Source organism: Eupeodes corollae, chromosome 2 (genome assembly GCF_945859685.1).
Source record: "Eupeodes corollae chromosome 2, idEupCoro1.1, whole genome shotgun sequence".
Classification (NCBI taxonomy): domain Eukaryota; kingdom Metazoa; phylum Arthropoda; class Insecta; order Diptera; family Syrphidae; genus Eupeodes; species Eupeodes corollae.
Window position 1 is genome coordinate 8,540,818 of NC_079148.1, and position 24,975 is coordinate 8,565,792.

The following is a 24,975-nucleotide window of genomic DNA, read 5'->3' on the forward strand; positions in this document are numbered from 1 at the left end:
CTAGATCAAGAATGAATTGATTTTTTTCTTGCTCATGGAAAACCTTATACAATATGGCAATTTATCATGAATAGTCTTAAGTCAGACTAATGCTTCCAAGTTGTGGAATACTTTGGCTTTGTTAGTAAACAAAATTGCTGCATATGGAGGGAAGACAATTCTCAATGCACCACTAATGCTTCAAGAATACAAACATTTAAACTGAGTGGTTGGTGCGGTTTACACGCTGAAGGCATCATCAAACTTTATTTTTATTCAAAATTACGAAGGAATTGCATACCGTTTGGTAAATGGCAAGCGATATCAAGCTGATTTCTGGCTGTTTTATTTTTACCAAAAATGTATCTATGGACATGAATGACATTTTGTTTCAATAAGATGGAAAAATAGAGAAATGGCGACACTATGGTTTGTTATGCCAACAAACCATCAGCTCTTGAAGGATTGAAAGCCAATGTGTTTTGAATAAACCACAATGAACGCCGTTTTACTAGATTTATCAAACAAAGTAGTAAAAACTTACACTTTTTAAGTTGACTATATATGCAACTTCTAGCAACCACCCCGCCGCGGACGATAGCTGCAAATCATATTTAAAAACTAATGTCTTGAAATTATCTTCCCAGTTATACCTATGGAATTTGATTTAAATAATATTTTTGTCTTTTACGTATTTAAAATTCTCAAGTTCATAAGGAAAAACATCAAATATAACTTTCCGGACAATTTTCTAATAAAAATGCCCCAATAAGAAGACAATTTTTTTACAGACTTCATCCTTTGAACGTGAATTTTCACCAAGGCAAATATTTAGTTTTCCAAGTGTCATGGATTTCAAATTTCGAACTTTATTTCGCAAACCTCTACTTCTTAATTTTAAGTTCATAGTACAAATACTAACAAAAACATTATTGACTATAAAACATTCAAAAGGCAAACTACAAGTCCATTACGATTTGTATTTTGTATTGTAAAGAAATTTTACTTATTTCTTTTCCATATTGACAAGGGACCTTTTTACACAAAACATTAAATAAAGCTGTGCAGGAAATAAATAAATCATAACCAACAAAGTTCAGCTTTCAGTTGAAGGAAAAGACATAATAAACTGTCTTTTTGACAGAAGTAGACTTAACTTAATATTAAGGGAGATTTTTCTTGACTAACTTTCCAGTGAACTTTCCAATGAAGTTGCGTTAATTGGAAGGCAAATTTTTGGCAGCTGGCCAATCAAATACTAGAAACTTGCCTTACTTTTAAGTCCCTTATGTCGCCTGAACCTGCCGACTAGCTTAACTTTTAAGTCCCTTATGACTTCATATTGCTAAGTGTACGCCAGGGTTAAATGTCACTAAGAACCACACTTCAATCCCTGTCCTTATCTTCCATTGCGAAATTTCTGAGAGTCATTCTAGATCCCAAACTGGAAAACAAACAATAAAGAACGGGTTTGAGAAGGCTTGAATTACTTTTTACTTATGCATTAGCATTTGGTAAAAACTGGGCCTTTAATTGAAGATGATGTTGTGAACGTATTCAGCAGTTGAATGACCTATTTTTTATCGATTGATTAATAGACCTTTCACACCAAACCCAAAACCGGGTTTTCGGTTTTCGAAAATCGTTCACACCCAACATTAATACGTTTTCATTTGACATTTAAATTCATTTAACACCGGTTCTCAAATTTTGTATTGAGTAAAAAGTTTTGTTTTTCTCAAATTATTTGTGAAAATATAATGAATTTTAACCCATTCAAATTGATTTTAACGTAACACTAGCTCGTCTCAAAAAAGAGTTTCAACTGATGTTCTTGGGACAGGTGCGTCGAACATATTTGTGGTGACGAGTTCGAAGACACATTCCTTGGAAACGTTATTACGAACTTTAATCAAGTCTTCCTTCTCCTTGGGGTCGTCACGCCATAGTGTCAGTAGCCATAGTGAATTCCAGTTCTTCACTTAACAAAGAGCGTTTGACACTCTGGATCATAAAAGAACTGCCAGTGCAGCAAATAGTCACTCGGCTTGCCACGCAGCTTCCCCAGTTTCCCCAAAGTTTCCTCTTTTTCTCTTCCATAATCTGTAAAAAAACAATAATTCTTATTTTGTAAGGAAATTGTATGAATCATATAACTTACCAAATTTATTTCAAAATGAAATATTTGTTTTGACAGCAGGCATCAGCTGTTTTGTTTTCATGAATTTGAGCGCTGAATGTTTCGAAAAGTTTGTTTGTTTAGTTCAATTTTAAATTGCTTTTAGTTTTCGAGAGGTTTTTATATAAAAATTGTGGTTTACCAAAAATGTATGGGAAAACTTGAGTTTTCGATGTAGGTTTTCGGCCATAACCGATTTTAGGACTTTGTGTGAAAAGCCTATAAGTGTTGACTTTTCCAAGCTTTATGTACACGGCAATGTTATTGAACTGATTCTAGAGGGTATTTTTGCGACAGAGACCGACAACTGCAACAATGCCTTAAAAATCAGTAAGAATAAAAAAATTTAGGCCCTAGTTCCCACAGGACTGTAGAGGGGATTGGGAGAATGGTATATTTACAAAAGACAAGACGGGTCATGGATGGAGTTTAGTGTCAGTGTATTTCAAGTTGAGTTACTAGCTCAACTGCTGGTCTGACAATGTCGGAATGAAGTTTCCACCCTAAACATCAATCTCCGTTTAACAATATTTGGGTTCCAGATCATATTGGCATTGATGGAAATGATCTTTTATCCATCGATCTTTTATGCAGGCCCAAGTATGATATAGCCAGAATCACTGCAATTTGCACCGGACACTACCTGATAGGAAAGCATGCTTCAAAAATGGACATCTCTCACAATATTCATTGCCGTAGGTGCGAAGACCAACATGAAAGAAAAACAAAATGTCAAAATCACAGTTTACGAGTATTTTTTATAAAATCACACTTCACCACTTTTCACTTCTCCTACAAAATTCTTGCATCACTCCGAATAAGGAGGACGTTTTAGGATGTGCTGAGAACGCATAAATGAAACTCTCCACAAAAGTTCGACATTTTTGGTAAATTTTTCACCTGTGCTGTTGATTTAATCTTATTTAAATGTTCGACAAGATTTGACATATTTGAATGTTTTTCCAAAAGATAGATTAGATAGATTTTTATTTACTTGCAATTATTTGTACAATTTCATTACCAATCTTTAGATTATGGTTTTGCCGTCTGACAGATTGACAAAGTTTTTACTGTATTAAAGTTTTGTAATTAATTAAGTTAACTAAAGTTAACTAAAAATTGTCATCTCTAATTCTTCTTCTATAAATAAGTGCTGTTTTGCAATATATTAGCATTTTAGACACATCTACTTTATTTAAGAGAGCTAAAGTTTCATTTTCTGATAGATAGTCTCTACCAAGTACATTTCTTCTAGTTTCTCTCAGGACTGGACAATTTCCGACAAAATGAAAAATATCCTCTCGCTCAGCCATGTTGCAAATATCACATAGCAGTGGAAGATCCTTGCGATGTGGAACGTAATTTATGTTTAGCAGTTCACCTCTTAGCCGAAACATGTTGGAGATTTGCTCTACAGTATTTATGTCCTCGAAGTAGTTTCTTTCATTCAGCCTGCTATAGATTATCCGATGAAGTGAGCTGGATGCTTGTTCTGTGAACACATTTCTAAAACTGTCATCCAGACGACTAATTACAGTAACGACTTGCATGTACTCTGTTCACTGAGATTTAGAGTTACACCTGTATCTTCTGCTAGCCCAATCCACTCTTTAACCCATCCTGTTTGCTTTGTATCCATTGTTGGGCATATTCAGTACTTTCAGAATGTAATCGACTTGCAGCTTCAACGTTTTTATGAAGAGTGGGGATAAGCCTGTTTCTAAAATGATCATGTAGTTTGGGGTGCATAAAGGAAGGCGGAATGTTCGTTTTAAATAAAATCTCAGGAGTTTTTTCACAGTGTCAAATTTTTTTGCTCCCCACACTTTATATTTGCTGCTATGCGCAATGCTTTTGTTGTTGAAACATTGTTTCAATGTCATATTAATCGCGGTTTTAGCTTTAAGAAGTTTTTCGTTGAGGTGTTTTTCCATACTTAAGTTTTGGGTACAATATACTCCTAAGCATTTGTATTCTTTTACTCTTTATATTTTCTCATTGTTGAAGTACCATTGTTTACTTGAGCTTAACCTTCCTCCACCTTTCTTGATAACCATCACTTTCGACTTGTTCAGATTCACTACCAAGCTCCATCGTCTAAAGTATTCCGAAAGTTGATTTATCATAAGCTGTAAGGATTGATATGAGTTTGCCAGCAAGACTACCTATATCATCTGCGAATAATAAGGCTTTAATGACATCGCTAGCATATCTAACACCTCCTGGTAATGTGTTAGTAATGTCATTTATAAATAGTGCGAACAAGCTAGGACTGTCTTACTCGCGACTGCGTCTGAAACCATTCAGATACCTGCTTTCCATTCCATACCGCTGCTCTCGTGTCTGCGTACAAGTTCTGAATAACTCTTCCAAACTTAAACGACATCCCGGATCCAAACAACTTGAACATCAATGCGTTTCGATCAACTGAGTCAAATTCAACTTTAAGATCCACAAAAAAAGTGTATATCTTTTCATTTTTTCAGTGAATTCAGTTTTGTGCCTCAAATTAAATGCGCCCGCATAAGCCGGTGAGCCTTCGTGGTCTTAAAATGTTCGACTTCGCCCCTGACAAGCGTATATCATATTACCATAAATCCTTCGAATCCATTGGTTGTCTGTTGTCTGCCCGAAAACGAATACGAATACGAAAACCCATCAGACCGTTCCTTTATATCATTCGAAATGACACTAGTCATGTCATAAATATATAAGAATGACTCTCAAAATTCGTTCGAACCCATTGATCCAATAAATTTGTTTTTATTTTTATTATTATTATTATTAAATTGTCTTATTGTAGAAATGACTTTTACTACTAGTAACTGTCATATAATAATGTAGATAAATATTTGTATATAAATCGTTTTGAATTTTCAATTTTTGCAGATACCATCACAAAATCATGTCCATTCTTTTTGGCATCTGGCGTCCTTTTATTGATTAGCTTCATCGTATTTTTGGTGCCAACGTGTTCGCATCAAAATAACCTTTATTATTTTAGTTCGGGAATTATGTTCATAGTTTCAGGTGAGTTTACATTATTTGATAAAAAGTTTATTTTTATGCTTATATTTGGTATTTATATAAATGTGGTGACCATATTCAACTTTTAAGTATTTCGTGTCATCATTTTATCCATCATCATGTGATCAAGGTGGATTAAGCTCTGCCGAATTCTTATATCGTTTTTGAAATATGTACAACCGAAAACGGTGTTTTTAAGGCTTAAGTAAGGCTTTTAAGGCTTAAGTAAGGCACAAAATAGTTCTTAAGTCGAACTTGTTTTTCGATTAGACGAAAATGAAGAAAAATGTCATAGTTTTTTTGTGGAAGAGATCTAGAAACTTCCGGGTTTGATGGTTTTGATAAAATTAAAAATGGCGTCTTCCTTCTAACTTTGTTTTTCCCTTATAGTAAACTAACATACAAAATATTATAATTTTTTGAAAATAACAAAATTATATTATTATAACAAAATTTTAATACATTTTGACAAAAAATTTCCCATCGTTCATTAGACTTACGTCAGGATCTTAGATACGTTTCCTGGGCCATAAACAATCCCTTTCTCAATTTAAAATTTCTTTTGATTTTCAAAATCCTCAAGACGACGACGCGCAAGGAGTTGAACAGTGGGCGTTATTATCCTTTCAGCATTTAGAATTCAAAGAAGTGCTCGTGGTGGGACTGGTAGTGCGTAGGACTGTCATGCTGGAGGTCTTGTATTCAATTTCTCACTATGCCACCTACAGTTTATTTTCTAACGGGTACTGCCTCTTGCAAGGAATTGACAAATCCTTTAAGAGTAATTCTTATCATGAAAAGTGCTTTCTTAAATTAGCCGTTTGGATTCGGCATTCCTGACATGACTCTAATACATGATTTGTAAGTCATTAGGCCCTTGTTCTCACCGGACTGTCGCGCTATACAATAATATTTATTTTTTGTCTAGAATTAGCTGTACAAATTTTGTTCAATCGGTTTACTCCCCTCAACATGTTCCTCAAATTATTCATCAGTTATATGTGATAATTCCATTAATATAGGCAGCTTATACTTAAGCTGCAAAGATGTTGAGTCAGCTCTAAGGCATCTCAATGATGATAGTCAACCGGGACCTGATGGTATTCCAACAATTGTATTGAAAAACTATGCTGTTGCTCTTTGAGGGCCATTAACTCTACTGTTCAATGTTTCTCTCGAAAAGGGCTTTTTTCTTGACGATTGGAAAATTTCCTTTATTATTCCTATCCATAAATCTGGCTCTAAACAGGATGTTTCTAATTACCGTCCTATAAGTAAATTGTCTACGATTACCAAAATGTTCAAGAAAATAATTTGTGAAAAACTAACCTTTATTCTTAAATAAACGATTGCGCCATCTCAGCATGGATTTACGAGTATAGCTGGAAGATCCACTACAACAAACCTAGTTATTTTTTGTTACAAAATAAATAAAAATCTATAAAAATGGTTTTCAAACTGATGTAGTCTTTACGGACTTCTGAAGGCTTTCGATAGGGTCATTTTATATTATTAAAAAAGATGGAATCTATCGGATTCCATTCAAATAGTTTAAAGTGGTTTGCGTCCTATCTCATAGGTAGAACACAGTTTGTCCGCGTTAGTGATTTATTTTCTGAAGTAATTCATGTAACCTCTGGTGTTCCTCAAGGAAGTCACTTGGGACCTCTTCTATTCCTGATATTAATCAATGACATACCAACGGTTATCAACAATTCTTTTTGCCTAATGTTTGTGGATGATATTAAAATTGTCCGCTGTATCAAATCGTTTGACGATTGTCTGTTACTTTAAAGTGACCTTGATTGCTAATCTTTATCTTTCTCTCGTAGTCTTAGTCCTATTTTTTTTGAATACGAAATAAATAAAACACAACTTACTAAGCTTGGAGAAGGACCTAGGTGTAATATTTGATTACAAACTAAACTTCAACTCCAACATTGATTTTGTGGTTGCTAAAGCAAATACTATGCTAATGTTTGTGGTTCGCAACTCAAAAGCGTTTTAAGATCCAATTACTCTTCGGTCATTATTTTATGCATGTGCAAGATCTTCCCAAGAGTACTGCTCAGTAATTTGGAATTCTTTTTATAAAACTCAGTGTTTAAGGATTGAAAGAATTCAGAAAAATGTTTCGCAAATTATTATTGACCGACTAAATTGGAACATTGAAATGCCTCCTTATGAAACCAGATGTAAACTGCTGGGTCTAACACCACTTGATATTCGCCGTCGGTATTTTTCTTGGGTATTGATTTGCATCATGCTCATAATCCTCAGTAAAGCCCATAATCTCCTTATTGGAAATGCACACAGTACGTGGATATTTCTATTACTTGACTTCCACAATAAAATTGCTGTGACGTCCAATCTCTACACTGTAGCATTGAAAGACTCCTTGAAGTTTTGGGTATTGGCTCTAACGCAGCATTCTAAACGGTCCGGGTCAGATAGAGAGTTGAATATTGGCTTGATTTCTTCTGCGATCAGGGGATGGCGTTTGAATTCAGAATTCCTTTAACTCACCACTTACTTACTTACTTATGTCCTCAGACCTGTTAAGTCCGTTGGGAACCCCTTAAGAGGCATTGGGCCTCTACTACGCCTGTGCGCCATCGTGTACGGTTTCCGGAGAAGTGCTTCAGCTCCCTCTAACTCTTGCCTTGTGACGCTAATTCCGCATCGACTGTCCTGCGCCATGTGCTTCTCAGTCGTCCAGCTGATCTTCCTTCTTGTGTGAGCGGATTCCACTGCATTGCTTGGCCTGCAATGCAGTCGTTACCTTTTCGAAGGGTATGTCCAATCCATTGCCACTAACGTCTTCGTATTAAATATTCTATAGGTTCCTGACCTGTTTATCTACAAAGGACCTCATTTGATATTCGGTTTGGCCAGAAAATCCTTAGAATGTTAAGAAGACATCTATTTGCGAATGTTTGCAGTTCTCTTGTTATGGCTGAAGTAACCTTCCAAGTGATCCACCCATAAAGAAGCATAGATTCGACATTTGTGCGAAACAGTCGTAGCTTTGTTGATAGCTGATAGAGTTATTCCCCCAAATTTTTGACAGCATACTGAAGGTCGCTTTTGCTTTGCCGATGCGGCAGATGACGTCCAAGGTATTGAAAGCTCTCCACTTTTTCCACCGTTTGCGAGAAAATATTTATTTGAGAGTATTGTCGGGTTTCGAGGCTGATCATTTTTGTTTTGTCGGAATTAATTTTCAGCCCCACAACTTCTGCTTCCCTCTCTACACTTGTTGTCATTTGATATAGGATGTTAAAGTCTATTGGATCTCTCCGCTACCTGACAGAGCTGAGCGCAGTACATCGCTTATCACCAACAAAAACAATATTGGCGACAGAATATAGCCCTGTCCGCTTTGGATTTCAAAATCATCTGACAACCTATCATCGTGCAGAACGTGACACTTGGATCCATCATATGCTGCTTTAATAATAGCAATTAATTTTTCTGGGATGAACCTCCTCCGCAAAGCTTACCAGATATACTCCCTGTTTACGCTATCAAAGGCCTTCTCGAAGTCGATAAACTGCAGGTGTAGTGGTGATCGATATCCAACGCACTATTTAATAATGTTCCGCAGGGTGTTGATATGATCAATACAGGAGTATCCAACGAGGAATCCTGCTAGTTTGGCGTCCCAGTATAACTTTTGCTACTATTTTGGCAGGCAGGTAGAACGCAAATTCCTCTCCAGTTTTCGGACTTTATAAGATCTCCTTTTTTAGGAGAGTTTGACAATAATTCTTCCACTCATGGGGGAAGCTTTCGGTGGTCCAGTCTTCTTTTATGAGCCGATGAAGTAGTTCCCTTGATGACGTTAGAGCTGCTTGTAAAAGCCCTGCGGGAATTCCATCAAGTCCTACCGCTTTGTTGTTCTTAAGTTCTTTAATTGTGGCAACGATCTCATCTTTACTGGGAGGTGCGGTGCGGATTCGGATATTAGTTACTTCAGACGCTTCAGAAGGCACGTTGTTTTCAAACACTTGGTTTAAAACCGAGGACAAGTATTCTTGCTCATCCACCGAACTTATCACAGTACCGTCTACTTCTTTCACTATGTGTTTTTGAGCTGTGTGCAACGATCAGCTCTTTGGTTATTCTGTAAACGGCCCTGATGTCGCACCTGTTTGCAGAATCTTCTGTTTCTTGCACCAATGCGTTGATGTAGTTACGCTTGTCACGGCGCACACTGCGTTGAACTTCTCTCTTTTTCATGCGATACGAGTACTCCAGCTCGTTTCTTTCTTCCTCTTGCGCAGCAGTTATTCGAACCCTTAACTGTTTGCGTTCGTTTATCCCTGCCCAAGATTCGTCTGAAGCCAAGTGTTATTGCTTCCTTCTTTCCGACCGACTATTCTGTCAGCACTTGAAATGAAATTTTTCGCGGGTGGCGGGGGTCTTTTAGGCTGGCTATGTTGAATTTAAGGCACGTGTTATTCCGTTGGATCTTCGAACTGTAGCTGTGCGCAATCTTAGAGCAAGTCCCATATCGGCGGCTCTTCTGTTTTGTACATCCAAGAGACTCCTAAAGCGTCGACTCATCGCGAAGTGGTCAATTTGGTTGGAAGACGCTTGCCTGTCCATCGACACCCAGCTAATTTTATGACAGAGTTTGTGTTCAAAAATAGTACCACCAATCACAAGGCTATTGGCGTATTCATACTCTGATGTCCCTTGTTTAGTTGTCTTGTCCATCAGTGGCAAGCTTAGTAGTACTATGATTTTACAATAACATCCAAAACTTTGACCATGCACTTGCAGATAAGCGAGACGAGACCGAGCAGTGACGAAAATATGTCCAGGACCTTTCGCCGGAAATAGACAAGTGCGTTGATTCGTTCCCAACTTCAATTTCTTCACTCAAAGTTTCAAAGACATTCTAAGGTGTACTAATTTTTTATATTTTTTTTTAAATACCCGTTTATAAAACTATTTTTATATTTTGGTCAATATATTTCTAAAACTTGATGTGACATCATATAAACAATGGATTCATTCTGCTAAACACCGTTTTAGTATTTTAAACCATTTCGTTACAATATTTCTTCTAACTTATAGGAAATATGAACTGGTCACCATATTTTATAAATAAATTGAAATAAGATGTTTGTTTTTTAATTTTTAAAATCTAATTTACAGGACTCTTCATGCTCATCGGACTGATTGCATATATTTCGATTTTAAAAGCGGAAATTGGTTCAAAACTACGTCCAAGGTCGACATTGCAACCAGCCCTCTTCAAAGTCACATATGGACAAAGTTTTTTCCTCTACGTATTTGGATTTATATCGACGGAATTTGTTGGAGTTCTGAATGTTTTCCTGTATATAAGCTTACAGGAAGTTGGATATTATAGCGTGAGTATGACAATTTGTTTGCGTCACAAATATTGAAAAGGTATTCGGATTTATTTGATGCCGATTGAATGGATTTGAATTAGGAAGGATTTTGTGAAATTAAATTTTTGGAGAAAATTTTTGAAAAAAACAAAAGTGACGTCTTCTAATTTAAGTTTCTTATGTCTTTAATGACGTACGAGGTTATGACTGTCATTATACTCAAGCTAAATATTTAAATGGTAGACATGTGCATTCAAGAGGACATAAGCGTCCACAGGTTTTTTTCAAAACCCACATGAAAACTGCAACTTTTACTACGGTGACTGCAAACCGCGAAAACCAGCAGCGCTTATTTGGATGCGGCTTTGTCATTGGAGTCAGACTTAGGCAAGAAGTCTTGAGCTATAGGTGCATCAACGGGCGCCTCATGACCAAACGCATCAAGGCTAAATTTGGCAACATTAGCCTGATAGGCGCTCACACCCGCACGGAAGAGAAAGATGGCAACACCAAGACCAAAGATATGTTCTTCGAGCTCTTAGACAAAACATATGAGCAGTGTCGTAGCTTCGATATTAAAATAGTCCTGGGCGATTTTAATGCCAAGCTAGGAAGGGAAGACATCTTTAGTGGAATAATCGGGAAAAACAGCCTGCACGACAACACTTCCGACAACGGATTCAGGCTCATAGATTTTGCTGCGGGGCGAAACGTCATGGTAGCCAGTAAGCGTTTTCCACACCTCAACATCCACAAAGGAACTTGGCGCTCTCCACATCAATCTACCGTCAACCAGATTGACCATATTGCGATCGACGCCAGGCACACAGGTTCGAACTTTCGAGGGAGCTAACATCGACTCCGACCACTACTTCGTTGTAGCCAAGGTAACACTTCGGGTTTCCAGACCCAAGGCAAAACAGGGAGGTGCTGGGAGAAGGTACAACGTCGAACGGCTACAATCGCCAAGAGATAGCCAATCCTTATCCGACCGAGTTACAAGTAACCTTTCTCGAAGTTCTCTGCCGCCAACACATTGTATCGAAAACCAGTGGAAACATTGCCAAGATGCAATAAGAGAAGCCGCCTCTGATGTGCTGGGTTTCAAACAGCCACCAACAAGGAACCCTTGGTTTGATGAGGAATGTCGGCAGGCAAATGCAGCCAAACAACAGGCGCGCAAAGCGGCGCTGCATAAAAGGACGAGAACTGCTCTTCATGAGCAGAAGAGGCGAGAGGAAGGCCGCCGACTTCTCAGAAGGAAAAAGTGAGGGCATGAGAACCGTGCGGTCAAAGATGTTGAGAGGTTTAAAAGCAGGAATGAAGTTCGAAAGTTGCTGTCACCATTGACCGCTAGGACTATTTGTCTAGCGTCATTTTTAAAGATTTACAGACCAATTGTTTCATCAACCCATAAAGGACAAACATCTGTCAGTTTTTGTGGAAGTAAAGGGGTTTAAACATACACAGGAAGAATGTCATCACTCGAACTTCATCGCAAAACAAAATTCGCGCGATATATGTACCTATTTAAGTCATAACCATAATTTTCAATATATATTAACTCAATTTAGAAGAGTTGGTCAGACGTCAGTATTCGTATTGAAATGTAATTCCAAACTAAAAATAAACCACTTGACAGCTCTCAAAATGGCCGTCAGTCAAAATAATGTTGACAACTTTAAGTTTTATGACTCTAAACATATTTTCCATTTCATTTGACGTTTTTAAAAAGAAACTTCAAATGTTTTAAACAAAGCCGTTCTAATGATTTTTCATTAATTAGCATCTAACTTCCTTAAAATCTCTATTGTAAATATAAGTTTTAATTAAATGGTTAACCAAATCATATCAAATCCATTTTACTGAGTGGTTTATAAACTTACAACAAATTCCAACTAAATAAGATGATATTTGATAACTTAATAAGACTACGGATGTAAGTTACCTTCTATCTCCCTTCTCTTAACCCCAAGAAGTGCTTAAGTAAGTTAGGTAAAAGTTATCGAACCAATAGCAATCTCATAAATGTGACATAATCCAATAGAGTAAAATGTTTACATTTGCTCTGACAATATATCAAAACAAATGCTTCCTATACATAAACAAATATATGATATCATGTAAAGGTTTATTCACAAATCGAAATCTCTTGATAATTTCCATGGTATTACCTTAAATGTTCGATCTTTGTATATGCCTGGCTTAAGGAAAAGGTAATTCTATACTGGTTTTAAATCCCTGTTCTTCAAAAATGTAGCACAGACAAAGCCAAGATTTGACATATGTCAGAAATTCATATTTGACAAATAAATGTCATAAAATTATCGACCAGATTTTAATGATGAGAAATTAATTCCAACAAAACACCCTTTATTTCATATAAAACTATTTGTTTTACCACATGAAACCAATACCGGGGCCAATTGAATAAATAAATAGTAATCGTATAGAATTACTTTTCAACTGTCAAATCATGGTAAACAACCATAAACTTCTCATACTAACATTAGAACACTGAGAAAAGTCTGAGTAGAGTTTGATCAAAGCTCTCCGATGCGTGCATTTATGAAGCACACTGGAAAACTAAACTGTCAATAGTTTTAGAGTTTGCCATCTGTCTCTTTCATACCACATAAATCAAACATAAAGTCAGCTTTTTACTCAATTAGTTCGTTCAATTTATTCAGAACTCAAAGAGGGTTATCTGATATATTTGAGCTAAAAAAGAAACACAGAACTTTTTTGACAGCTCTGTTCTCTGATCTGAGCTAAAAAATAAAATCCCCTATTCTTGGCAATGCTTTTAGTAAAATTGGTCTTGCTCAGTCATTTTATTTTGAGCTAATTGATCAAGCTCAATACAGCTCTTATCTTAAATTAAAAAAAACATACAGCTTAAAAAAACGTCAAATTGTTTGCATTGTTGACGATGCTTGTAAGCATCGTACACATGAACTACAAACTGCGAACTGTGGATGTTCGCATATTTTGACTTTTCTTTCACAAGAGTTTTATTTCTATTCGTATAAAGAACGTAATGTAACGTAATGTGACTCCAAACGGAAGCTCTAGTTCAATTATCTGAACATTGGGCAGGTTCAGACGACATAAGCGACTTAAAAGTTATGCAAGTTTCTAGTATCTGATTGGCCAGCTGCCAAAAAAGAAAATTAGTAAAGAAAAATCTCCCTAACTATCAAGTCAAGTCTACTTCTATCAAAATGACAGTTGATCATGCTTTTTCATTCAACTAAAAGGTGAACTTTATTACTCTATGATTTTTTTATTTTCTGCACAACTTTATTTAATGCTTTCTGTAAAAGGGTTCCTTGTCAATTCGGAACAAAAATATGTAGCTAATATTTCCTTACAATACAAAATACAAATTGTGGCGGACTTGTAGCTTGCCCGAGGAGTGTTTTTAAAACAGTAATTTTGTTGGTACTTTTTGTTCTATGAACTATGAACGCTTGGAAAACTAACTAGTCTCCTTGGTCAAAATGTACGTTCAAAGAATGAAGTTGACTGCAAATGAAGTCCCTTAAGTTGGCTGAAACTGCACATTTGCTTTGTCTGACAGCTCAACAGCTGTAAAAATATTTGCTCTTTAGAGAGATGAAATAATAGAAATGTCATTCAAAGCAACCTCGAAGGAGGCCCACCGTAACGCAGACGAAGCCGAAGCTGAAGCGTGTTTGTGATTCAGCCATAAGTTGAGCAGTGTGGATGGTATGTGGAACGCGAATAGAGTTTGACAGTTCGTAGCATTGTTGTTTTTACAAAACTGTTTTCTTTTAGAGAACAAAATGCAAATTTTATTATCCTAACATGAGTGCCAATTGGGTTTTTATAATTGAGATGTGTTTTTGTTTAAAATTCACTTTTTGAAATGTTAAAAATCAGGTTGTTCGCTCTCATGTGCATGGCCCTATATTTTGTTTAGGAGTTCAGCACGACTTATCTCGAAGATTGTCGAAACTTCAGCAGTCGGAGTTTGCTTTTTTACGTTTTGCGAACGTGTCTTAAAAATTGAAACAAAAATGGTGTTATTTTGTTTTGTAAACACTCACTTCTCTTAAAAATAAAGTAAATGCTGATATGAGTACTTAATTTTTCTTATCTTTAAGAAAATACCAACCATTAACACTAAAGAGCAAGGACGTGAGACACCCAGACCTAGTCTACTTCATTTGAAACCTACTATATGTAAGTTCGTTTGGTTGAAACCGTACAAACATTACAAAAGAACTTTATTTTCTCAAAAGGTATGTATTCCCCATTCACAACCTTAATTAAAAATTCCCTGAAAATCTGTGTAGGATAATCTCATTCGGCACAACTTTGAACTTGTTCGTTTTGTCTGTTTTTTTTTTTTTGTAATCTTCCCCAAGGGTGCGGTTGAACTTCTCCTTTAAGTTTTACAGAAGTGCAACAAACATCCTTCGTCAGAGAAGAATAAGGATGAAAACAAACGCTAAAGTAAACAAAAAAAATGCTCATCTAAACAGGCTTGCCAGATTGGGCTTTTCATCCAAAACTGAGCTACTTTTGGCCAACATCCATTGACAGAAAGTTCATTATGACAGTCCAGTCATAACTTGGCTATAAATAGCCCAAAGATTATCTTGGGCGTTATTTTGTTTCGCAGACATAAAGATAATTTTTTTGTAAAATGATGAACTTTAACTGTCAAACGTTGTCGCCATGAGGATCACTACTGGTTTTTGACAGATATAAGCGTTATAACTGAGTTATAATTTACATCTCATCTACTTTTGCTGAAATTTGGGCTATTATTTTTTATACTTTTTTGGCTACGAGTTTGGGCTAAAAATATTTATAAACTGGGCTATCAAGCTAATTCAAGATATGGCAACACTGCAAACAAACTAAGTCAAAAGATTCTTTTGGCCAATTAAAGCACATGCAGGAGCGTTGATGGGTAGGTGAGGCGGGTGTAACATTTATAAGAGTAGAGTGGTGTAACGTGTAACATGTAAATGTTGAAAGCTCGGTGCTTTTGGTTGAATCTCACTATCGCAGAAATGTCATGGTTCCGCCATCATCATAATCATCATCATCGCACCATCATCGTCGCTACATCACAGAGTTGCAGGGGTAACCTCAATTCCGGTTGCAAATTTCATTTTCGGTGATAAAAGTTGAAAATGTTCATTTCCCGCGCTCTATATACTCGTAGCATGAGGCAGCCGCAGTTGTAAAACACTGTAAGTTTGTTTGTTTTTTTAAGCGTGGGTGTGATTAGTGTGAGGCGCGAGGAATGCAGAGCGGTACAGAGGATTGAGAAAATTTTATGCAACCACAGATTTATGACATAATCGTGACTTAACTTCCGCTTGTCTAGTTCGAAAAATTTATTAAAGCTTTAGCAGTAGCTATCTAAGTTAAGGAAGGTACATTTATTTTATTCCTCAGCTAAAGTTGGTATCACATAAATGGATAAATAGTTAACCTCACAACCGTGATGCAAGGAGTGGATGTTGAAAATTAGATTACACAAAAATATAAGAAGACAGAACAGACAGAAGGTTGGAAATACTGTGACAGTTGGTTTAAAATGTTCACCATTAGAGGTGGTCAGGCTCCAGATTCCAGTCTACTGGTACTGTCAAATATTATACGAATTCTACCAAATGTGTAAGGTTTTCATTTTAGGACATTTTGGTTCAGAAGAACAACCAATAAAATAAGTCAATTAGACTTTAGCCGTTTTTAAATTGCATAGAGATGAAATTAATTAAGTAAAGGAAGGGTAGACAGCAAAGGAAACAGAACATTTCAGTATATAAACATATCGATAGTTAAGAAAAGAAAAAATATTGTCAAAAGAGAGTTCCTTAAGCCTTATGCGAAAAGACGTTTTTTGAGCAGTTTCCTCATTTTCTTCGAATTTGACAAATTGAAATGAGAGCATTAGTGTTTGGATTCTCACAAAAGGTTTATAGCTCTAGCATTTGACGCCTGTCAAATTCAGTTGTCATTTGAAGTATGCAGTTTAGGTAATGGCTGCGTTCAATCTTGTATTGGATAGGTGGATTTTTAGATACCTAATTGAACGAGTTAGACAGCTTACTTACTTACTTACTTAAGGTGGCCTACAGTCCTGTGTGTACTAGGGCCTCACCCAACAAACTTCTCAATCTAGCTCGGTCCCTAGCTAGATGTCTCCAGTTTCACGCTCCAAATTGGTGAGGTCACTTTCCACTTGTGCGTGCCACCAGATCCGCGGTTTTCCTCTACTGCGCTGTCCTGTGGGTGTGCGGGTGGACGATAAGGGTCTTATATAGCGACACTTTGGTTCCTCGAGAGAGGACGAGAGGACCAAAGAAACAGCGGTTAGCAAGAGTTATTCCGCTTTTGATTTTAGCTCTTGTGTTGTTTTTTGCGTTTACAGCTGAGCCTAGGTAGACGAAGTCCTTGACTACCTCAAAGTTACATCTGTCGATGGTGACGTTTTGACCGAGACTATGTAGTTGCATGTCATTTCTTGACTACGGCATGTACTTTGTCTTTCTCTCATTAACCGTTAAACGCATTTTTGCCGCCTCTGCCTTAATACTCACAAAAGCCCCATTGACATCACGCTGAGTTCTTCCGATTATGTCAATGTCATCAGCATATTCTAGTAATTGGACAGTCTTTTGAAAGATAGTGCCTCTAGCGTTGACGTGTGAGCTCTGCACTATTCTTTCAAGTACGATGTTAAAAAAATCACATAGCAGCGCATCACCTTGTCTTAAACCTTTTTTGACATCGAAGGGTTCTGTTAAGTTGTTTCCAACTTTTACGAAACAGGGTGAATTCTGTATGGTCATCCTGGACAAACGGACGAGTTTGGCAGGGATGCCAAAACTAGACACGGCTCTACACAGTTCGTTCCTTTAGATGCTGTCATATGCGGCCTTGAAATCTATGAAAAGATGGTGGGTGTTCTTGGGTTTTTTCCAGGATCTGCCGTAAGTAATGTGAATATTTGATCGACTTTGGACTTTCCTGCTTTAAAACCACACTGATAAGGACCTATCAGGTTGTTGACGATGGGCTTTAGACGTTCACATATTACGACAGAGAAGATTTTGTAAGAGATGTTAAGGAGAATGATGCCTCTATAGTTGGTGCAGTTTAGAGGGTCTCCTTTGTTAAGGATCGGGCAAACAATACTGAGGTTCCATTCATCGGGCATGCTTTCTTTCGACCATATCTTACAGATAAGTTGGTACATGCTTCTAACCAACTTATCTCCAGCTGCTTTAAAGAGCTCGGCATTTAAGCCATCCGCTCAAACGGCTTTATTAGACTTCAGCTTAGATATGACAATATTTACTTCATCCAAGTCGGGAGGACGGGATTGTTGGCTTTCGTCGTCTATGTTAAATTGATCATCCTGCCTGACAGCGGAATTCGGTTCGATGTCGCCGTTATACAGTATGCAGAAGTGGTCCTTCAATATCCTCAGAATTGACTGCGGTTCCACCATGATGTTTCCACTTTCGTCTTTGCAGCCTTCGGTTCTAGGATTATGTACCTGTGAATTTCTTTTCACCTGTTCAAAAAACTCTCAAACTTCATTCCTGCTTTTAAACCTCTCAACTTCTCTTCCCTTCCCTCTCTTTTTCCTTCTGAGAAGTCGGTGGCATTCCTCTCTCCTCTTCTGTTCATAGAGCTCATGAGCAGCTCTCGCCCTTTTATGCAGCACCGCTTTGCGTGCCTGTTGTTTGGCTGCATTTGCCTGCCGACATTCCTCATCAAACCAGGGGTTCCTTGTTGGTGGCTGTTTGAAACCCAGCACATCAGAGGCGGCTTCTCTGATTGCATCTTGGCAATGTTGCCTCTGGTTTTTGAAACATTGTGTTGGCGGCAGAGAACTTCGAGAGAGGTTACTTGTAACTCGGTCGGAAAAGGATTTGGCGATCTCTGGCAATTGTAGCCGTTCGACGTTGTACCTTCTCCCAGCACCTCAGTTTTGCCTTGGGTCTGAAAACCCGAAGTGCTACCTGGGCTACAAAGAGGTAGTGGTCCGAGTTGATGTTAGCTCCTTGGAAGGTTCGGACATCCTTGGAAGCGTGTCGATCGTAATATGGTCAATCTGGTTGACGGTAGATTGATCTGGAGAAGTCCAAGTTCCTTTGTGGATGTTGAGGTGTGGAAAACGCGTACTGGCTACCATGACGTTTCGCTCCCGCAGCAAAATCTATGAGCCTGAATCCGTTGTCGGAAGTGTTGTCGTGCAGGCTGTTCTTCCCGATTATTCCACCAAAGATGTCTTCCCTTCCTAGCTTGGCATTAAAATCGCCCAGGACTATTTTAATATCGTAGCTAGGGCACTGCTCATATGTTTTGTCTAGGAGCTTGAAGAACATATCTTTGGTGTTGCCATCTTTCTCTTCTGTGGGGCGTGCGCGCATATATAGGTTGCCGAATTTAGTCTTAATGCGTATAGTTATGAGGCCTATAGCTCAAGACTTCTTGCCTAAGTCTGGCTCCAATGACAAAGCCGCATCCAAATAAGCGCTGTTGATTTTCGTAGTAAATATCGCAGTTTTTCATCCTCTTTTTGCCCGGCCCAAGATATCGTATTTCCTGGATGGCGGTGATGTCTGCTTTATAGCGGTCTAGGGTCTCAGCTAATTCTTCGGCCGCACGTGTTCTGTTAAGGGACCTAAAATTCCACTTGCATATCCGAAGTTCGTTGTCCTTTATTCGTTTGCGTTGGTTGTCAACAGTAAATCCGTCCGTATCCGATTCTTGTTGGTGCTTTGCAACTATGAAAGCTTTTACGTGGCCAGGAAGTCACCCCGACGCACAACCCCAACCTGGAGGGCCAGATCCTAAGTATAACTCCAAGGATGGGGAGCCGGATAAAACCGCTCCTTACATTCCTGGGCTCCGAATAAGTCGAAGAAGCCCTATAAGGTGTTCACTAAGTAGTTCAACCTTACTGGAACTGTAGACGCCATAGTGGATTCCATCTCGGGAATTCCTCCGCCGCCGTCTGGAAAAGGAGAGGTGCCTTAGTAGAAACACCTCTCCCCCTCTCTCGTTTGCTGCCACCAACAACTTTCCACTGGGGTTGGAACCCAATCTGTAGTTTAGGTATTAGGCACCCGATGTTCATCACTTGGAGGTGAGAGTAGGAGTTGATAGACAGAGGTAGGTTTTGAGAAAAACCTGTGGACGCTTGTGTCCTCTTGAATGCACAATGCACATGTGTATCATTAGACAGCTGTCAAGGTATAAGAACAATTGTCAGCTGTTTACCAAACAAAAGACAACCGTTTAGATTTCGAGGCACAAATTATAGCAAAATACAGTTTTTATGGGAAATATTAAGATTTCATCGGATTCGTCGGACGATGATCAATTGATAAGTGAAATTTCAAATCAATTTTCAGGTTTTCTTTTAAATTCAATCACAATGTTGAATCAGCTATGTTCTGTCAGACAACCAAAAGTGGTTATTCAAACGAAGCATTGACCAACCTGCATTTATTTAATTCCTAAGTATGCTAAAGAAGTAAATCAATAAGCAGGATGTCACTTCAGCTCGGAAGAACCAGGTCCTTAGTGACGACCTACAATTTGCATGTCAGATTCGAGCGCATTATTTGAAAAGGACCTTTTTAGTCTTTTAAGATTTGTCAATTCCTCGCAAGACAGAGTAGAGATACCGTTGACATGTAAAGTAACTTTGCTCCATAACTAAATGAAACTTATTTCAAACCCTGCCACAGGGCAGTACCTCTCCATCCATGGATCCAATACAATAATTTAAATCTTTATTTGTTCACAGAAACTTCCATGCCTTTCATTTACAAACATCCAAGAAAAAATAAGAGAAGGTGAAAATCGAAATTCCAAACATCATCCCCATCGACGCAAGGAAAACCTAACAGTTGCTGGCTACAATTGCAAGAAGCACCCCTCAAATGTCTTCAATGATCTAGAAAAACGGTAAGTAAGTCAAGTTTGTTTCATTTATCTGCATTTTTTCTAAAGAGCTCAACGTTATCCTTTCTAATTGTACCTACATAAAAAAAAGTAACAAAAATAAAAGGTACCTAACTCTGTTTTCCTCCTCTCCATATTCTAGGTACTATTTTGAAAAACCACAAAAGTGTGACCTACATTCGAAGAACATTGCCAAAAGCTTAAACGAACTGTATACCGAACCAGCCCCACAACACTTCCATCATCTACCCCCACAGGATATTCACTTTCAACAGCAGCTGCAGCATCAACACCATCAACAGCAACAGCAACACCAGAACCTGAACCAGAACCAGCAGCATCATCAGCAATCCGAATGTGCACCCCTAACACGTAGCGTATCGACGGCAACAGAGATTTTCTCTAATTCTGGCAATGGAAATGCAGGCCAACACACAAACAACAATTTTCAAAACAATAACGGCACCGAGAAACGAGCTTCGGTCACCACCAACACCTCGACCAGTGCCACCACTAAAAAGCACCAAGCAACCCTAACATCAGCAAAACTCCCTCGAGATGGCCGACATGACCGACATGACGAAGACAATGACTCCGTTGGAAGTGATGTGGCAGACGATGGCAGTGGAACACGGATGCGAAATGGCAGCTCAACCACTGGCATCCAGGACATTTGTGGCTTATCGCGTGGCATTCGGAAGACAAAGGATGAGTTTTTCAATGAGTTTTGTAAAAAGGCTGGAGTTCGACCAAAACCAAAAGATATCTATTTCATCAATGACCATGAAGATGACCCCCATCACGACGAGGAAAACATCTACATTGTGGACTGTGCCAAGCCACAAAACTCCGGGCAGGTACAGCAACAATACCAACATCACCATCAACGCCAGCAGGCAGTCTACTACCCAAACCCCCGCCGGAACTCCATGTTCGTTGATCTGCCACCGAGCATTTCTCTGCGGAAGCAAAACTCAAACTTATCCCTGCATGCCGAAACTAAACTCTATCAGAAGAGTCTTTTCGACTTGGACCGGTGCGAATCAGAGATCTGGAACACATACCCAGAGCAATTCTATGCAAAGGGCAGTGCGAAGCAGCTCCAAGATTGCAATGTCTATCAAAGTCGTACGTTACCAAGGTCGTTTATGAAACGTAATTTTGACTCCCAAGAGAGTCTGCTAATGTCAGCAGCCACTGCAGCGACAGCTGGCAGCCAGGGCCGTTTATCTATCACAGGCCATGGACACAACCATTATCCATCGGCACAGTCGACCAGGTTATCGCATGGTTCGAGGGAGGCAAACATCTATCGTTCAGGACAAGCGTTGCATAAATCCTGTGAGGACGTGCGAAATTCTATCGGTGTCGGTGTCAGTTCACGTAGGCCATCCACAAATCTAATGCCAACTGCCGTGCAATGGCCAACAGCAATTCCTACGTCGCCCTCGAATTTCTCGAACAATTCGTTTTTATATGGAAATCAGCCGCAACATCATCAACATCAACATCCTGCAATGGTTCCCGGCAGGACGTCGTCGACGAAAATCGCACGGCCATATGCATTTGATGATCGACGTGGTGATGTGTCTGCGGGCGGAGTCGGAGTGTATGACGCCTTCGATTTGGATGAAATTGAAAGGGAACGCCGAAGGTCACATGCGAGTTTATTCGACGGGCGATATGATGTAATTAACGGTACAGCAGTTTAAGGCGGAGTTAACACTGTGTTATTTGGGAGACATTTACTGCCATAAACATTAGACATTGTACTAGGTATAAACTATAACTATACATAATGTAGGTACTTGCTAAATTTAAATGTAAGTGAACAGCGCAACCCCATTCGAAAAAAGAACAACATTTTAAAATTGCGCATTAATGTTTGTTGTGAAATAATTTTGACAGGAGGCCATTTGTAATGTCAAAACATGTTATTATTCAATTTGATGATGATACTCGGGCACATGGGTTCTTACGTGTTTGTGTTTTAAAACTAACAGCAGGCGGGATATATTTTAAGGCTATTTTTATATAATTTTTCAGGGAGTGAGAGTCATATTCAACCTCAAGTTGTTTGCGATTTCTACATAGGAAATGATTCTTATGATAGGAAACAATTCCGAAAAAGTAATTCGAAAAATAGACGCTTCTTTTCTTTGGCGCTCTTGCAAAAGTTTTCCATATAGACTAGACACAAGTTATTGGCGGCGGCGGCGTTCAAACTTGTATTGGATAGGCTATCGTTAGTAGATGAAATTTTGGATAGCTTAATGAACGCTTTGGGCAGAGAAAATGAGGAATCTGTCAAAATATTAATAAAACTTTCAGCTGTTCATACAAATCAGACTAACATTTAGATTTCCTTGACCAAGATGTATAATTCAACCCTTTTATTTAATTATTAATTTATTATTAAAATATATCAGCAGTTCGGAAACAATATTCAGAAATTCTGGGATAGCTTTGGATTTATTTTTTGATGTTCATTTGCATGCAAACTAGTAATAAAGAGGTATCTGGATACCCCGACTATCTGACATCATAAATGTCAGGTCAAAAAATCTATTGTTTGCCAAAGCAGGACATTTGCAGAGGAAATTATCGTTTCACTTCCTCTTTGGTCACTACAACTACGCAAAAGGTGTTGTAAGAGATACCCAACTTCTTTGCATGAACTCCTATAGGCCAATGTCCGGTACAAACCGCAACAATCTTGGCTATGTCTTGCCTTGGCCTGCATAGAAGATCGTTTGTACTGGTTTTATAAAAGGTGGGCCATATCTTCCCAGATATATTGCAGTTGGGTAAATTGCTCCACCTTCGGTTTGATTCAGTTTGGTAGATAGAAAAGATTTTATCCTTCATAGCACCAAGTTAGCAACGCAAGTGAGCTATGAAGGGCCGATCCTTGCCTGGCTAGCTCGTCAGCCCGTTCATTTCCCACGATACTACTATGGCCGGAACCCAGATCAGGGTGACCCAGATTAATATTCAGGCTCGCAACCTCATCGCGACATTGGTGGACCGATTTAGATGAGGATATGGCCGAGTTAATGGCTTTGACAGCTGCCTGACTGTCTGTAAAGATAGCCGTATTTCGGTTTTGGTTTGGGTTTTGTTTAAGTATCTTACATGCCTCCTTTATTGCCAGCAGTTCAGCCTGAAAAACGCTGGCAAAGTCAGGAAACCTAAAGGATTTGGCTACATTTAGGGAATCAGAAAAGATCCCAGAAAAAACTCCGCACTTTATCTTTGAGCCGTCAGTAAAGATGGTTGTGTCGAAATCTATCGACACGATGTAATCCTCCCAATTTTCTCTGGATGGGAAAATAACCTTAAAACCCTCACTAAGGCTTAAAGTAGGAGTGCAGTAGTCAGTGTCTAACGAGATAATATCTGAGGGAATCAATTTCGTTGTGTTGCTGTGACCATAAGGTTTTGACAACCAGCTGTTTGATTTCTTCCGCCTTATAGCGCTGCAGGAAACTATGTATTTAATAAAAAGTTCGATTGGTAGAAGATCCAAAATAACATTCAAGGCGTCAGTTGGGCAAGTACGCATGGCGCCTGTGGTGCCCACGCAAGCTGTTCTCTCCACAACTCATGGCCCAGCTGCTAACTCTCTTCAAAGGTGACTCCGTGATTTAACTAATCACAGAGGTGTACTTCACTCCACATCTCTCTAATTTAACGAGAATTGTATCCATGACCAGAAACCATAGAAGAGGCGAAAGGACATCACCCTGGGGTGTTCCCCTACTCACGTGTTTTGTTGCGATTGTATTGCCTAGAGTGGCTCGAATCCTCCTACCACTGAGCATGGAAATAATCCATTCTCGAATGAAGTCTTCTACACCGAACTTAACGAGCGATTCTTCTATGGATTCGGTAAGGACGTTATTAAAAGCACCTTCTATGTCTAGGAAGGGGGCAAGAGTAAATTCTTTATAATGAATTGTTTGTTCTACAGTACGCACTACCTCATGGAGGGCAGTCTCCGTAGATTTGCCCTTAAGATAGGCATGCTGAGAGCTTTCGAGAGGTCGTCCAACTAGGATTTCTCTAATATGGTAATCAAGAATGTGCTATAAGGTTTTAAGCACAAAAGATGTTAAGCTTATTGGTCTGAAATCCTTCGCGGATTCGTGACCTCGCCTACCCACTTTCGGGATAAAAACTACTTTGACCTGTCTCCACGACATGGGCACATGTTTGAGAAGGAGACGTCCTTTGAAAATTTGTTCCAGCCATGGAGCTGCCACATCATGCAACTTTTGAAGCATAACTGGCAGTATGCCTGGGGATTTATATGGAGACAAAGTATTGATGGCCCATAACGGATTTGACTTGCTCCACATGAGCTACGTTTAGCTCTGTGGTTTCAAGCGATTCGGAGTTATCACTCTCGCAACCCGGAAAGTGCGTCTTCATCAGTAGCTCAAGAGATTC

General features: G+C 38.7%; 1 protein-coding gene across 1 annotated transcript in view; it reads left to right on the plus strand.

Annotated features, from left to right (window-relative positions):
• Positions 1-22,328, plus strand: part of LOC129944078 (uncharacterized) — an 81,325-nt gene extending 58,997 nt beyond the window's left edge. The window contains exons 4-7 of the mRNA XM_056053251.1: positions 5,048-5,188; positions 10,352-10,569; positions 20,366-20,526; positions 20,666-22,328. Coding sequence (XP_055909226.1) covers positions 5,048-5,188; positions 10,352-10,569; positions 20,366-20,526; positions 20,666-22,235 — 2,090 coding nt within the window. The 3' untranslated portion in view covers positions 22,236-22,328. The remainder of the gene's footprint in view (positions 1-5,047; positions 5,189-10,351; positions 10,570-20,365; positions 20,527-20,665) is intronic.
• The last annotated feature ends 2,647 nt before the right edge of the window (positions 22,329-24,975 follow it).